Source organism: Thalassophryne amazonica, unplaced genomic scaffold, assembly GCF_902500255.1.
Source record: "Thalassophryne amazonica unplaced genomic scaffold, fThaAma1.1, whole genome shotgun sequence".
Classification (NCBI taxonomy): Eukaryota; Metazoa; Chordata; class Actinopteri; order Batrachoidiformes; family Batrachoididae; genus Thalassophryne; species Thalassophryne amazonica.
The window spans coordinates 179,969-197,920 of NW_022986279.1; the positions used below are offsets into that span (position 1 = coordinate 179,969).

Genomic DNA, 17,952 nt, shown 5'->3' on the forward strand with positions numbered 1-17,952 from the left:
CCGGCGGCATCTTCTGAGGTGGGCCTGGACCGAGGGCACACCGACCTCTCCCTCCACCATGGGAAACAATGGGGGCTGATACCCCAGACACACCTCAAATGGGGAGAGGCCGGTGGCAGAGGACACCTGGCTGTTGTGGGCGTACTCGATCCAGGCCAGATGGGTGCTCCAGGCCGTCGGGTGCACGGAGGTGACGCAGCGGAGGGTCTGCTCCAGTTCTTGATTAGCCCGCTCTGCCTGTCCGTTCGTCTGAGGATGATACCCGGACGAGAGACTCACGGTGGCCCCTAGTTCCCTACAGAAACTCCTCCAGACTTGGGAAGAGAACTGAGGATCCCGATCTGAGACGATGTCCGATGGTATCCCATGCAGACGCACGACGTGGTGGACCAGGAGGTCTGCAGTCTCCTGGGCCGTCGGGAGCTTCGGGTGGGCCACGAAGTGGGCCGCCTTGGAGAACCGGTCCACTATCGTGAGAATGGTGGTGTTGCCCTGGGACGGCGGGAGGCCCGTGATGAAGTCCAGGCCGATGTGGGACCAGGGGCGATGAGGCACCGGCAGGGGCTGTAGGAGGCCCGCAGTCCTCTTATGATCCGCCTTGCCCCTGGCACAGGTGGTACAGGCCTGGACATAGTCCCGGACGTCGGCTTCCAGGGATGCCCACCAGAAGCGCTGCTGGACCACCGCCATGGTTCTGCGCACCCCGGGATGACAAGACAGTTTGGAACCGTGGCAGAAGTCCAAAACGGCAGCTCTGGCCTCTGGTGGAACGTACTGTTTGTTCTTTGGGCCGGTCCCCGGGTCCGGGTTCCGTGTCAGGGCCTCCCGGACGGTCTTCTCCACGTCCCAGGTGAGGGTGGCCACGACAGTGGACTCGGGGATGATGGTCTTAGGTGGGTCTGAACACTCGGCCTTGGCTTCCTCTTCATGCACCCGGGACAGTGCATCCGATCGTTGGTTCTTGGTCCCGGGGCGTTATGTAATCTGGAAGTCAAAGTGCCCGAAGAACGGTGACCAGCGGGCTTGCCTGGGGTTGAGCCGCTTGGCGGTCCGGATGTACTCCAGGTTCCGATGGTCCGTGAAAACCGTGAACGGCACCGCAGCTCCCTCCAACAGGTGTCTCCACTCCTCAAGAGCCTCCTTCACAGCAAGAAGTTCCCGATTGCCCACGTCATAGTTCCGCTCTGCCGGGGTCAACCTGCGGGAAAAATAGGTACATGGATGGAGAACCCTGTCGGACTCCCTGCTCTGGGACAGCACGGCTCCTATCCCTGAGTCAGAGGCGTCCACTTCCACTGTAAACTGGCGATTTGGATCAGGCTGCACCAGAACTGGCGCAGACGAAAACCGGCGTTTCAACTCCCTAAACGCGGCCTCGCACCGATCCGACCAGGTGAAGGGGACTTTAGTGGAGGTCAGGGCTGTCAGGGGGCTAACAACCTGACTGTAGCCCTTAATGAACCTCCTGTAGAAATTTGCAAAGCCGAGGAACTGTTGCAGCTTCCTACGGCTTGTTGGTTGGGGCCAATCTCTCACCGCCGCAACCTTGGCCGGATCAGGGGCGACGGAGTTGGAGGAGATGATAAACCCCAGGAAGGACAAAGAAGTGCAGTGGAACTCGCACTTCTCGCCCTTCACAAACAGCCGGTTCTCTAACAACCGCTGCAGGACCTGACGTACATGCTGGACATGAGTCTCAGGGTCCGGAGAGAAGATGAGTATATCGTCCAGATATACGAAGACAAACCGATGCAGGAAATCCCGCAAAACATCATTTACCAACGCTTGGAACGTCGCTGGGGCGTTTGTGAGGCCGAACGGCATGACCAGGTACTCAAAATGACCTAACGGGGTGTTAAATGCCGTCTTCCATTCGTCTCCCTTCCAGATCCGAACCAGATGATACGCATTCCTAAGATCAAGTTTGGTGAATATTTGGGCTCCATGCAAGGGCATGAACACCGAATCCAACAGGGGCAATGGGTATCGGTTGCGAACCGTGATTTCGTTCAGCCCTCTGTAATTGATGCATGGACGGAGTCCGCCGTCCTTCTTGCCCACAAAAAAGAAACCCGCACCCATCGGGGAGGTGGAGTTCCGGATCAACCCGGCAGCTAAGGAGTCCCGGATGTAGGTCTCCATTGATTCGCGCTCAGGACGTGAGAGGTTGTACAGCCTGCTGGACGGATACTCAGCGCCCGGGATCAAATCAATGGCACAATCGTACGGTCGGTGCGGGGGAAGAATGAGCGCCAGATCTTTGCTGAAGACGTCAGCAAAATCATGGTACTCCTTCGGCACCGCCGACAGATTGGGGGGGACTCTGACCTCCTCAGTAGCCGTCACACCGGGTGGAACCGAGGATCCTAAACACTCCCGGTGGCAGGTTTCGCTCCACTGCGTCACAACCCCAGACGGCCAATCTATCCGGGGATTGTGTTTCACCATCCAGGGAAATCCCAAAATCACACGGGAGGTAGGTGTCACGTAAAACACGATCTCCTCCCTGTGATTGCCAGACACAACCAAGGTCACGGGCTGTGTCTGATGCGTGATTAATGGAAGAAGGGTGCCATCTAGTGCCCGTACCTTCATTGGTGAAGGTAGAGCCACCAGAGGGAGCCCCGCTTCCGCTGCCCATCTGCTGTCCAGCAGATTCCCTTCTGACCTCGTGTCTACGAGTGCTGGGGTGTGAAGGGTTAAATCCCCACTCAGGATTGTTACTGGGATTCGTGCGGATCTGCGGGACCTCCCCGAGTGCGTGTTATGGCCCACCCTTAGCCCAGTTTCTAAGGACGGGCGTTGTAGTTTGACCGTTTGGGGCAGTCTCTTTGCATGTGCTCACAAGAGCCACAGATAAAACACTCCCCACAGGCCAGCCTCCTTTGTCTGACATTTGGTTTCACTTTGGCCCTGCTCGTGTCCATAGCTTCGTCAGCAGGGGGAGCTGTCGCCACACAGAGCTCTCTGGCAGTGGAGCGTGGGGACTACGGCATCCGGTCGGACCCGGAAGGAAGAGGGACGGCTCGTGCCTGGCCATGCCCCCCGGCCTGCTCCCGACGGTGTTCCTCTAAACGGTTGTCCAACCGTATAACCAAATCGACAAGCCCATCAAAATCCCGCGGTTCCTCCTTCGCCAGCAAATGCTCCTTCAGGACCGCAGACAGTCCGTTTATGAAGGCGGCGCAGAGCGCAACGTTATTCCAGCCGGACCTCGCAGCCGCGATCCGGAAGTCGACTGCATACTCGGCTGCACTCCGGCGCCCCTGTCTCATTGACAGCAGCACGCTCGAAGCAGTCTCGCCTCTGTTGGGATGATCAAAAACCTGTTTGAACTCCCTTACAAACCCAGCGTATGACGTTAGGAGCCGTGAGTTCTGCTCCCAGAGCGCCGTAGCCCAGGCGCGTGCCTCTCCTCGAAGCAAATTAACAACATAAGCCACCCGGCTAGCGTCGGATGCGTACATGACGGGACGCTGTAAAAAGACGAGCGAACACTGCATCAGGAAGTCTGCGCACGTCTCGACACAACCTCCGTACGGCTCCGGAGGGCTTATGTATGCTTCAGGGGACGGTGGGGGGGGGGGGGGGGGTCGTTGAACGACCAGTGGAACGTCTGTATTGGACACAGAACCAGCAGGAGGAGGTGCTGCAGCAGCGATTTGATCGCGCGCCTCCACCCTGGCGGTGAGAGCCTCCACCCTCTGATTGAGGAGAACATTTTGCTCGGTTACCAGATCCAGCCGAGCAGTGAAGGCGGTTAGAATTTTCTGCAGCTCATCCAACACGCCTCCTGCTGACGCCTGTGCTCCCTGCTCTTCCATTGGCTGTTCAACCTCGGGTTGACGCCCCACGGGATCCATGATGCTGGCCGAGAAATCCTGCTGTGAAGGTGTAGTGACATGGACCCACAACAGGGGGCGCTAATGAACGGACAATGGATAAGCAAAAAAGTAATTTAATGTTGTGAATCGCACAACTTAATACAGACAATATCAGGAAGTACAGACTGCCAATGGTACAGATAGGTGACGTGTGGGCAGGCTCGAGGATAGAAGACCTCTGGTAAGAGAAGAGCCGGATTCCACACGGCTTCCACCGCCAACAGATCTGAAGAACACCGGAGCCGCCAAGTCTCGAATCCCCAGGTGGCCACCGCTCCTCGGTCTCAGACCCGGTACTGCTGGCAGAGGACAGAACGGATGATGAGGGTGAGTCCACACACTCAGTAAATCCTTTAGTCAGTGAGGGAGGGAGCACCTCCACCTCCAATCACACACTTGTGCAGCTCCTGTTTTATCACTTATCTGAGTTGGAGTGTGGGGCGAAGCCGTCACAGTCCACACTGAAACGCCAATCCTCAGGCAAGGAACCACTCAGGAAAAACGGCTGCAAAAAGAGATCAGAATTTAACGCAGTTTAAATTCAGCAGAGAAATTACCTTCCGTAGGCTGATTTCTCGGCGGGGAGGTGGAGTTGCAGTCCCGTTCTTGTAGTGGTGGTGATGAGTGACAGCTGGTGCTGATGGATGACAGCTGTCACTCCAGCGGCTCCGACGCCCTCACGTGCTTGAAGCTCGCACTCCAAGCAGGGCGCCATCTGGTGGTGGTGGGCCAGCAGTACCTCCTCTTCAGCGGCCCACACAACACTAAACTTCATATTGCGGTACAAATGGAATCCCTTCATGGTAACTGTGTATATCACAATATAAACTTAACTGTAAAAATTCTAATGTAAATGTTTCTGAATGGGTCCCTTAGCAAAGGCAAATTGCTAAAAATATTTTAAAAATGACAACAAAAGAAAACAAAAACAGATTTAATTTTGAAAACATTTATTGTGCATATCTCAAAACTACAATGTGCCAGAAAGCCAAGATTTGATGTTTTATTTATTGTTGGGTCAGTGGCTGAAGTTTCATCTCTTGAACACTAGATGACACACCCGCTCTGAATACATGAAGCGTTTTCAGGATGTTCACGGAGCGCTTTTCCTCATTTAGAAATCTCAACATCAAACCACAAAAAAATTAATAAAAATACTTAATCTGAAATAAATAAACAGCTTTGCAAATATTGCACATCGTTGTCTTGGCTTTACGGTGTTCGGCGATAGAACTGCTAAGTGCAGAAGACATTCAAGCGTCTCACATGAACACTCTCGTCTCAGTGAGAGACATGTCTCAGCTCAGAACACCCCCCCTCCCCTCTGCACTCTGAGCACTGGTTCACAGAGGAGTTTTCCTGAATCGAAAAACTCAGCGGACATTATTGCGATAAATTGGTAGAGTCCAAATCTCTACTGTAGGCCAAATTTATATTGTGTACCGGTTAAACTGGCTATATCGTGCCCAAACCACAAATTATGGAGTTTATGCTGCATGTTGACAGAGTCTATGTGTGCACAACCTATAATAATGACAACACAATACAGACCCAACATATAGTGTGTGGCCTTCTTAAGTCTGTTTTAATCCAGTGCCATTTATGAGGACAGTGCAACTTGTACATCAATGACACTGTTCACTGTCATCTGAACCTCTCAGTCTGACTGTTGCTGACTGTGACAGATCTGTTCTTTGTGTGTAGTGTTAACATTCCAAATCAGATTTTTCTTTTCATTTGTATTTATTTTTGATATGAATTTACATATGGACTTACATGTATAATCCTCAGAGGTGCCACACAAGCCAAGCGTCTGAGTGGCAGGCACGAGGATTATTTTTAAACCTCACTGAATTATTTTTCGTCACTTACTCATTCATTGTCCCTCTCTTATCTGGGAGTGGGCGAGGATGGGAGCAGACCAAGCAGCTCAAGGCATACTTTCCTATCCATAGCCAAGACCTCTAAAGGTACTGGCTATGGCACTGAACGCATAAATGTATCACGCATCGCTCTAAAACCCATTATTTTCAATGAGAAGCATCGCACGACAACATCAAACACAAAAATGCGGCAAAAACCACACTTGCGGAACACTCTGCCAGGGGCGCACATTGCCACTTGCAGTTTGGCTGGCGCAGACAAAGTTCAGTCCAATCCAACTTTCACCGCTGCGCGCTATGGCGTAGCTTTGCTCTTCCAATAGAAATGAGGTATAAGGCCAAAACACGGAAAATGACAGAATGCATTAAATGTGTCACAGGAACATCACAACTGTTAATTTATACTCAGCAGTTTTCTGAAGAAAATCCTTACAAATGTTTTTTGTTGAACCTCAAAATTTATTTATGATTACTGTACATTTTGAAATAAAAAAAAAATGTTTCTTACATTAGAAAACCTGTAATTAAAATAGTTAAGTCTTTGTTCATCTGTAAATTTAAACCATAACTTGCCTGTTGTTGTTGTTTCAGATGAGATGATTTCTTGATTAACATGATAATGAACCTCGGACATTTACATTTAGACAAATGAAATGGCATGAAAAGTAATGTGTACATTTTTAAGTCTGGTAGATTCATTCATTCATATCTGCATTTAAAGCAGAAACGCAGACTCCGTAAATAAATACAAACCTATATTATAATAGCCAAGTGGCCTCTGTGTGCGTGTATGTGTTCGTGCCTGTGTGTGTACGGCTTCGATTACAGAGAAACTGGGAAGAGCTAACATTTGCCGTTTGGTATTTTTGGTCAAGGATGAACGCTGCAAAAACAAAAAGTTGCTAGGACTAATATTTTTGAGATATTAGCTAGCAACAGTGAACAATGGATGTTGTGCTGCAATGCACCATGAGGTTTTGTGATTTTAAATGTTGTTATTGTGTTACTGGAGACTTTTCTGATGTTTGGTGACTGAAAGTGAAAGTCTCTGTTGTCACAGAGTGGGAGTGGGTCTCTGTCTCCTCTGCAGCACTGCAGCCTGTAAAGCGCTGAGCAGAGGGATATCTACAATCCTCTTCACTTGGACTCGCTCAGTATATTGACCTTGTTTGCTGCACTGTGATTAAAATAGTCCCCAGACTTTGAGAAGCCCTGACCGTGAGAAGTTATTTTATTTTAATAAGTGATGGCCAATTGTAATGGCAAAATAAATAAACAAACCAAGAATCAAGTTTATTTGTGGTTCGAAATATTTTAAAGGTGGTTTTACTCACTTTTTTGCCTCTCCCACAATGTTTGTTTTCAAAACTTTATTTAAAAAGATATATTATCAAACATTAAATGAACAGTTAGAAAATAAAATCAATTGTACAAAAGTAAAGGGATGTTTTTAAACATTTAATTCTGCAAAAAAAAAAATCCTTAGTGTGACAGTTTTGGACAAGTTAATTTTTCTGGCAAAAAATATGAAAGTTGAATAAAATTGGCTTCATGCTGGAACTGTTGTGCTGAGCTTCATTTCAATTTAATTTTTTATAATTCATACATTTGTTTATTTGAGAACATTTTATTTAACTTATTACAAGGCAGCACTTTGCAAATATTTTATTTTCCTGTTTGTATAATGTTACAATAAATTGTTGGTTTAAACAACAACCAAATTTAGGTTTTGCATTTTGTTCCCATGCTGCACCGAAAATGAACCGAACTGTGATCTCAAAACCGAGGTACGTACCGATCCGTGATTTTTGTGTATCATTACACCCCCAGTGGACAGTCTTTAATCCTGGTGCTGTCCTTGTTTTCCAGTTGAATCATCCTGGGGAAGCCCGCCCCCCTGAGTGGCTACTATGGGGGATGACAGCGAGTGGATGAAGCTTCCCATTGACCAGAAATGTGAACACAAGGTGACAAACTCACTCTGAAGGTGGTTCCATGAGGTGACAGATGAGAACGCGTGTTTTTATTCACATCTCGCCACAGAATTTTTTTCAGAATCTGTCAATTACATCTTCAGATATTTTACTGTATCTTCACACAGGTGTGGCCTTCAAAACTCTGCCTTTGTCTGTTTTATGATAAAGGTAAAGTTAACAAATGTAAGGGCCCCTTCACACATAGTACAACCCCAATTCCAATGAAGTTGGGATGTTGTGTAAAATGTAAATAAATATAGAATACAATGATTTGCAAATCCTCTTCAACCTATATTCAATTGAATACACCACAAAGACAAGATATTTAATGTTCATACTGATAAACTTTATTGTTTTTGTGCAAATATTTGCTCATTTTGAAATGGATGCCTGCAACACGTTTCCAAAAAGTTGAGACGGGGCAACAAAAGACTGGGAAAGTTGATGAATGCTCAAAGAACACCTAATTGGAAACAGGTGAGTGTCATGATTGTTTATAAAAGGACCATCCCCAAAAGGCTCAGCCGTTCACAAGCAAAGATGGGGTGAGGTTCACCACTGTGTGAACAACTGCGTGAAAAAAAATAGTCCAGCAGTTTAAGAACAATGTTTCTCAACATTCAGTTGCAAGGAATTTAGGGATTCTATCATCTACAGTCCATAATATAATCAGAAGATTCAGAGAATCTGGAGAACTTTCTACAGGTAAGCAGCAAGGCCAAAAACCAACATTGAATGCCCGTGACCTTCATTCCCTCAGGCGGCACTGTATTAAAAACCGACATCATTGTGTAAAGGATCTTACCGCGTGGGCTCAGGAACACTTCAGAAAACCATTGTCAGTTAACACAGTTTGTCGCTACATCTACAAGTGCAAGTTAAAACTCTACCATGCAAAGCAAAAGTCATACACCAACAAGATCCAGAAACACTGCCACCTTCTCTGAGCTCGAGATCATTTGAAATGGACAGACACAAAGTGGAAAAGTGTGCTGTGGTCTGATGAGTCCACATTTCAAATTGTTTTTGGAAATCATGGACGTCGTGTCCTCCAGACAAAAGAGCATCCAGATTGTTACCAGTGCAAAGTTCAAAAGCCAGCATCTGTGATGGTATGGGTGTGTGTTAGTGCCCATGGCATGGGCATCTTACACATCTGTGATGGCACCATCAATGCTGAAAGGTACATCCAGGTTTTGGAGCTAAACATGCTGTCATTCAAGCAACATGTTTTCAGGGACATCCTGCACGTAACAGCGTGGCTTTGTAGTAAAAGAGTGCGGGTACGAGACTGGCGTGCCTGCAGTCCAGACCTGTCGACCACTGAAAATGTGTGGTGCATTATGAAGCGCAAAATACAACAGCAGAGACCCCGGACTGTTGAACAACTGAAGTCGTACATCAAGCAAGAATGGTAAAGAATTCCACCTGCAAAGCTTCAACAATTAGTGTCCTCAGTTCCCAAACGCTTATTGAGTGTTGTTGGAAGGAAAGGTGATGTAACACAGTGGTAAACATACCACTGTCCCAGCTTTTTTGAAATGTGTTGCAGGCATCCATTTCAAAATGATCAAATATTTGCACAAAAACAAAGTTTATCAGTTTGAACATTAAATATCTTGTCTTTGTGGTGTATTCAGTTGAATATAGGTTGAAGAGGATTTGAAATCAGTCTACAGTGGTCCCTCGTTTATTGCGGCAGTTACGTTCTAAAAATAAACCACAATAAGCGAAATACACGAAGTAGACAGCATTGTAAGTCCCTTCGGCTGCTCCCTTGTTTGCACTTGGGGTCGCCACAGCAAATCCAAGGTGGATCTGCATGTTGAATTGGCACAAGTTTTACGCCGGATGCCCTTCCTGAGGCTGTAAAACCCCTCACTACACACTTTATACACTTTTCTCAAACTGGCATGAACATTTTCTCACTTTTCTCTCGTGTGTAAACACTCTCAAAGTTCAAACCTTAGTAGAAAAATAAGACCAACCTGTTTTCAGGCCCAAAAATTTGTTTGAGAAATAAAAAGAGAACGTTTTCCTATAAATAATTATGATGGCTTTTAGAACTAACAAATTTAATTTTAATGATCAACCTACGAGGTTGGACACATAAGAAATTATTAATAGTGACTGACCAGTATTTCACAGTTCCTCTGATCGCGCCTCTGCGTCCTTGTGCTGCTCCGCTGTCACGCCATTTTCCACTGAGTCACACCTCGGTGCAGGTGTCTTTTTCCGAGTGAAAAACACAGTTATGGGTAGTTGTTGGCGCTCTTTTTTCTTCTGGGCAAGAAGATTCTTATAAATAGAGAAGCAGAACACAATGCGCTGTAAAAAAAAAAAAAAAGCACATATAATTGGACAAAAATCTGCGAAACTGCGAGGCCGTGAAAGGTGAACCGCGTTATAGCAATGGGACCACTGTATTCTGTTTTTATTTACATTTTACACAATGTCCCAACTTCATTGGAATTGGGGTTGTGCAAATCACGGAGGAACAGCTTGTATAAGCAAACCACAAAAACACTGAGCCGACGTCGGGAGGGACACGTGGTGGGCGTGAACGATCCTGCTTCGATGGTTTTGTACATGCTTAAATCGGGTTATGCGTGAAGGGGCCCTAAGACGTTCAAAAGCTGAATTAAAGAACTGGATGCTTCATCTTTGGTTTAGATATGAAGATAATTATGTGGTGTTGCATCTAAGTGACAGTGGCTTAGTGGTTAACAGTGTTACAGCATTGCGTTGGGAAGTGGGGGTGCTGCAGTGCCCCCTGCTGGGAAAAGCACGTGTCACAGCACGCCCTGCCAGATGACAAAATTCTAACAATAAAATAAATAAATAAATAAGGGTATTAAAACATTTAAAATCATTTCCCTGTTGCTATTTACACAAAAATTAAATGTTTGAAGTTTTTTTTATATTCCAATATTTATTAACTTTTCACAATCATGGTACATGGTATTCACAGAACGATGCATTACATATAGAAAATAAAATGCAAGAATACATCGTCTGATCTAGGAGACAATGTTTTTAGTCATGTGGCTCTTCTACTTTCAGATAGTCCCAGAATGAAATGCTGTCTCTTTCATTCACACCCTCAGCTAACCTTCTTAGCATACGAGGGCTGTCAATAAAGTAACGGTCCTTTTTATTTTTTTCAAAAACTATATGGATTTCATTCATATGTTTTTACGTCAGACATGCTTGAACCCTCGTGCGCATGCGTGAGTTTTTCCACGCCTGTCGGTGACGTCATTCGCCTGTGAGCACTCCTTGTGGGAGGAGTCGTCCAGCCCCTCGTTGGAATTCCTTTGTCTGAGAAGTTGCTGAGAGACTGGCGCGTTGTTTGATCAAAATTTTTTCTAAACCTGTGAGACACATCGAAGTGGACACGGTTCGAAAAATTAAGCTGGTTTTCAGTGAAAATTTTAACGGCTGATGAGAGATTTTGAGGTGATACTGTCGTTTAAGGACTTCCCACGGTGGGAGACGTTGCTCAGCGCTCTCAGGCGCCGTCGTCAGCCTGTTCAAGCTGAAAACCTCCACATTTCAGGCTCTATTGATCCAGGACGTCGTGAGAGAACAGAGAAGTTTCAGAAGAAGTCGGTTTCAGCATTTTATCCGGATATTCCACTGTTAAAGGAGATTTTTTTAATGAAAGATGTGCGGACAAGTCCGCGCGTCGGGACGCAGCCGACGCGGTGCGGCGGCACAGGAAAAACACCTCCGTGTTGATAACCATTTGTAAAATCCAGGCGGCTTTTGATGGCTTTCAGTGAAGTGAGTATATGAGAAATTGTTTAACAGGCAGGACATGTTCCAACTTGTCCTTAAGGCTTTCAACAGAGGTGTTTTTCCTGTGGCGGAGCGTCGCGGCGGCTGCGTCCCGACGCGCGGACCCGTCCGCACGTCTTTCATTAAAAAAAATCTCCTTTAACAGTGGAATATCCGGATAAAATGCTGAAACCGACTTCTTCTGAAACTTCTCTGTTCTCTCACGACGTCCTGGATCAATAGAACCTGAAATGTGGAGGTTTTCAGCTTGAACAGGCTGACGACGCCGCCTGAGAGCGCTGAGCGACGTCTCGCACCGTGGGAAGTCCTTAAATCGACAGAATCACCTCAAAATCTCTCATCAGCCGTTAAAATTTTCACTGAAGACCAGCTTAATTTTTCGAACCGTGTCCACTTCGATGTGTCTCACAGGTTTAGAAAAAATTTTTGATCAAACAAAGCACCAGTCCAGTCTCTCAGCAACTTCTCAGACAAAGGAATTCTGACGAGGGGCTGGACGACTCCTCCCACAAGGAATGCTCACAGGCGAATGACGTCACCGACAGGCGTGGAAAAACTCACGCATGCCCACGAGGGTTCAAGCATATCTGACGTAAAAACATATGAATGAAATCCATATAGTTTTTGAAAAAAAGTAAAAAGGACCCTTATTTTATTGACAGCCCTCGTACATTGGTATGAAACAGTTTAAATCATTACACTGGCCCATTCTCGAATACTGGGTATAGTCGGAGTCTTCTAGTGTCTCAGAATAATTTGACAAGTTGTAATCAAGCTTACAGAAACCACTGAAAAATATTTTTGGAGACATTTGGAAGATAGCTTTTGTCTCCCAATAGACAAATCTCTGGCCTGAATGGTATATCTAAACCAAGCCAGCTACTTAAAATATATATGACCTTCTCCCAAAGACATGTGACGAGCGAGCAATCCCAAATACAATGAATAAAAGTTCCCCTTTCCCTTCTACATTTCCAGCACAAATCATCCCCCAACGGTTTCATTCTGATCAATCTTGATGGAGTAAAATATTACCTGTGCAAGACATTGTAATGTGTAATTTTACTCCTGGCCTCTCTCACGTCTTTACCACACTCTGCCATTATTTTTTTCCACTTAATGGGTTATAGTCATGACCCAAGTCTTTTTGCCATCTTCCTTTCAGACTATTAGTATCGTTACTAATGGCAAGACTAGCAACTTTATAGAATTGAGAGGCCCTGCGCTTTATCAATGGGAGCTTCATAAAATTTGTAATTTGATTATCACAGAGACTGCACGGTACTGAACCAATGCAGCTCCTAATTTGTAAATATTTCCAGAAGTTATCGCTACCCATCAAATTATATTGTTGCTGCAACTGATCATACGATAATAATACACCATCTTCAAATAGGTCACCAAGAGTGTTTACGTCTTTAGATGACCATTGCTCCCAATACACAGATTTTTCCCCAATATAGATTTCACTATTGTACCACACTGAAGAGTATCTCTGAGTTGTATTTCTACATTTAAAAAAAATTTGTGAGCATTTGTCCAGACATCATTTGAGTGCAAAATGACTGGATTTGTAATATTACAATTTCTTTGGTGTTAGTCTCTGTATAGGCATAAGCGTTAAACTAATCTCTTCTTGGACAGCAATCCAGGGATCGGAGAACTCGGCCCTGTGCCAGTGTTTGGCTTGTTTAGCCATTTCAAAAGCTAGATAATACAGTCTTAAGTTTGGAAGACCTAACCATCCATTCTCTCTATAGGCACAGAGTTTGCTTAACTTAATCTGAGGTTTTTTCCCCACTCCACAGAAAATGTTTTATGAGATCTTCAGATTCCCTGAATACACTAGCTGGTATTTTGAGGGGCAACATCATGATGATATAATTAAACTGTGGGACAATTACCGTTTTTATTATATTTACCTTTCCCCGCAGACAGAGTTTTAGCTTATCCCATTTTTCAAGATTGGTTTTAGTTGTTGCTAATAAAGAATTAAAATTTAGCCCAACCACATCATCAGTATCTTCTGACAATTTAACACCCAAATATTTCATTCCCTTGTGCATCCACTTAAAGTTAAACTTTTCCACCATAAATGCAAAACATGTTTTAGAGAGAGGCGTGGCTTCTCAGTTATTCCAGTTTATAAAATACCCTAAAAGTTTAGAGGAGGACTGCATTGTTTACATTAGATAAGGTAAAGATGATAAGGGATCAGACACTACTGCCAGAATATCATCTGCGTACAGTAGCAACTTGTGTTAAATACCGCCCCCTTTCACTCCTTTAATACCCGAGTGTGTCCTGATAGATATTGCAAGGACCTCTAAGAAGATAATAAATAATAATGGACTTAGGGAACAACCCTGGCGTGTCCTGCGGTTTAAACTGAAAAAAGAAGAGACCTTTGCAAAACTGGCGCAAGTTTATCTATGAATGCTTTGTAGTACTCCACTGGGAGGCCTTCATAACCAGGTGACTTCCCATTTGTCATTGCTAAAATCGCCTCTCTGATTTCTGCCTCAGTTATGGAGGACTCTTAATTTATCTGCATCCTGAGTTTGCATCTTAGGTATTTCAATGTTACGGAGAAACATTTATTTGCTCATGAGAAGAGGACATAGATTATGTATAAACATTTTTATAGTGTTGTTGGAAGATATTATTAATATCTTTAGTCAAACAAAACTGTTGGTCCCCCTGTTTTATAACTGGTCTTATGTTAGCTTTTATTTTCTCCCTTAATTATCTCCTTGGTATTTTTCCTGGCTTTTTTGTTATACATTTCTTTTAAAGTAAATTTAAGCTTACAAAGTTCTTGAAATTTATCATTAGAAAAGTGCTTTAACAAGTTGTTTTTTTTTTCTCTTTTATTTCCCTTTCCAAGCTTAGGCACATATCGATATTATCTTTTTTTCTTTTTTGTTGCTTGTGCTATAAATTTGCCCCTTAATATAGACCTTCAGTGCTTACCATACGGTAGTTATTTGTTCAGTGCTGCCAATGTTGATTTCAAAAAATGTTTTTAGATCTTCCCCCACTGCATTCCTGAAGTTCAAGTCGGATAACAAAGTTGTATTTAATCTCCATCTTCCCCTTTTTTTCTGTTGTATGATTTATTTTAATAATTAATTCTACTGGAGCATGGTCCGTGAGAGTTATTGCCTTAATATCACAGCTAACAGCCCTGTCCACTAAAAATGAGTTCATTAAAAAAAAAAAAAATCTATCCTAGAATATGTCTTGTGACGATAGTAAAAGAAATTATAGTCTCTAACTATTGGGTTAGTCAGTCTCCATATGTCAGTTAATCAATCAATTTTTTTTTTTTATATAGCGCCAAATCACAACAAACAGTTGCCCCAAGGCGCTTTATATTGTAAGGCAAGGCCATACAATATTTATGTAAAACCCCAACGGTCAAAACGACCCCCTGTGAGCAAGCACTTGGCTACAGTGGGAAGGAAAAACTCCCTTTTAACAGGAAGAAACCTCCAGCAGAACCAGGCTCAGGGAGGGGCAGTCTTCTGCTGGGACTGGTTGGGGCTGAGGGAGAGAACCAGGAAAAAGACATGCTGTGGAGGGGAGCAGAGATCGATTACTAATGATTAAATGCAGAGTGGTGCATACAGAGCAAAAAGAGAAAGAAACAGTGCATCATGGGAACCCCCCAGCAGTCTACGTCTACAGCAGCATAACTAAGGGATGGTTCAGGGTCAACTGATCCAACCCTAACTATAAGCTTTAGCAAAAAGGAAAGTTTTAAGCCTAATCTTAAAAGTAGAGAGGGTGTCTGTCTCCCTGATCTGAATTGGGAGCTGGTTCCACAGGAGAGGAGCCTGAAAGCTGAAGGCTCTGCCTCCCATTCTACTGTTACAAACCCTAGGAACTACAAGTAAGCCTGCAGTCTGAGAGCGAAGTGCTCTATTGGGGTGATATGGTACTATGAGGTCCCTAAGATAAGATGGGACCTGATTATTCAAGAATTTTAAATTCTATTCTAGAATTAACAGGAAGCCAATGAAGAGAGGCCAATATGGGTGAGATATGCTCTCTCCTTCTAGTCCACGTTAGTACTCTAGCTGCAGCATTTTGAATTAACTGAAGGCTTTTTAGGGAACTTTTAGGACAACCTGATAATAATGAATTACAATAGTCCAGCCTAGAGGAAATAAATGCATGAATTAGTTTTTCAGCATCACTCTGAGACAAGACCTTTCTAATTTTAGAGATATTGCGTAAATGCAAAAAAGCAGTCCTACATATTTGTTTAATATGCGCTTTGAATGACATATCCTGATCAAAAATGACTCCAAGATTTCTCACAGTATTACTAGAGGTCACGGTAATGCCATCCAGAGTAAGGATCTGGTTAGACACCATGTTTCTAAGATTTGTGGGGCCAAGTACAATAACTTCAGTTTTATCTGAGTTTAAAAGCAGGAAATTAGAGGTCATCCATGTCTTTATGTCTGTAAGACAATCCTGCAGTTTAGCTAATTGGTGTGTGTCCTCTGGCTTCATGGATAGATAAAGCTGGGTATCATCTGCGTAACAATGAAAATTTAAGCAATACCGTCTAATAATACTGCCTAAGGGAAGCATCCTATATCTCTATTTAACATTTGCAAAGCCTCTCTATTCCTTGTCAGTACAGGGGGTTGGCAGGGGCTTCTGTCCAAAGCTGGATCCAAAACCTTGATGAAGTCCCCAGCCAGAATTATCTGACCATCAGAATTTCCCAAAATTTTATTAACTTTGTGGGAAAAAAAATCACGATTGTTTTGGTTGGTTTTTGGTTAGCTGTATAAAATGTTACACAAGACAACAGGGGTTCCTTCCATTACTGCCTCAAAACAAATAATTCTCCCTTCAACATCTTTAGTTTTCTTTGGTGACCTAAATTGTATATTCTTGTGGACCAAGATCAACACTCCATTACTTTTGCTAGAAAAACAGCTGTGAAAAATTTGGCCATCCAACCTAAAATTTCTCTACCTCTGTACTTTGCAAGTGGGATTCTTGTATAGAAGCTAAATCAAGTTGGTTGTTTTTTAAATAGGTTAGTACCGGCCTTCTTTTAACAGGGCTGCCACACCCATTTATGTTCCATTAATTTCAGTTTATTAATTTATATAGTGCCATCTCAGGGCAGAGTCGCCCCAAGGCACTTCACACAATTCATAACAACACAAGGTAATTTAAAATCAAGAACGGCACAAAAAAGATAAAACACAGTAGAATAAAAAGAAATTACAAGGCAAACATAAAAACAAATTAGATTAATAAGACAATCTAAAAAAGTGGGTTTTCAGTCTTGATTTAAAAGTCTCCGCCGAGTCAGACTGCCTAATAACTGCAGGTAGATTGTTCCAAAGAGTCGGACCACGGTAGGAGAAGGTTCTATACCCCACATACTTTTTATTCACCCCCGGAACACACAAAAGCCCTGCGAACACAAGGGCTGCTCAGGTCCATGACACACATTTAACAAGCTTACCAGACATTATCCAGCTTGGTATATGTTAAAAAGAAAAAATAATTTATAAAGCCATGTATTAGAAATCAGTGCCTTCCTAGACCCACAGATCAATAAACATTTGCATATTTTGCATTCCTGACTGTGAATTATCACGCACTCTTCTCTACTAGAATATTTTCTCAAACATTGAACTCTTTTACATAAACGAAAAAGCATAAATTCTAAACATAAAGTGTCTGAGTGCCTCTCCACAGTCAGTCCTGAGCATTGAGGTCTGCTCATAAGTAACGAAAAAGAAAAACAAAAAATACCAAAAACAAAACCAACTTTCAAATAAGTCCGTGGGGTTAACGCCGCTCCTGTGAAGTCCGCGCGTAGATTCCCCAGCCCACACACTTCTCATCAGAGGGTACACTTGTATACAGTACGTCACAGAGTTTGGTTGCTTGCTCACCTTTATCCATCAGCACAGTTCCTGCATCAATATTTTTACGGTCTATGCTGCTCAATAAACTCCTCCACCGCTTCAGCCGAGTTGAAACTCACACTCTTCCCTCTCCATGTGAAGTGTACTGTTGCGGGAAAGGCCAGGCTGTATCTGATGTCGAGTTGTTGTAGTTTGCATTTCACTGGAGCTTTCCTCTTCTGGGCCAGCTCCTTGGACATGTCGGGGAAGAGAGACAGGTGACATCCTTCCCATGTGAAGCCTCATTTTTCTTTCGCCAAGTTAACCACCTTATCCCTCGCCGAATGCCTCAGGAAGTGAATCATCACCGGTCTGGGGGGTTGGTCTGGATTCGGCATTGATCCAAAGGTCCTGTGCACAAGTTTGATCTCCATTTTTCCCAGCAAATCTACTTCCAGCCCTGCTGATGAAAGTTTACGTACACATTCCAGCAAAGTCCCATTTGCATCTTTCAATCCTA

At 44.1% G+C, this 17,952-nt stretch overlaps 1 protein-coding gene across 4 annotated transcripts in view; it reads left to right on the plus strand.

Annotated features, from left to right (window-relative positions):
* The window catches only part of LOC117505959 (cytoskeleton-associated protein 5-A-like), a 123,681-nt gene that overhangs the window by 39,735 nt on the left and 65,994 nt on the right, over positions 1-17,952 (plus strand). For all 4 annotated transcript variants that reach the window (XM_034165499.1, XM_034165500.1, XM_034165498.1 and 1 more), the window contains exon 2: positions 7,637-7,734. In XM_034165499.1, coding sequence (XP_034021390.1) covers positions 7,678-7,734 — 57 coding nt within the window. In that variant the 5' untranslated portion in view covers positions 7,637-7,677. The remainder of the gene's footprint in view (positions 1-7,636; positions 7,735-17,952) is intronic.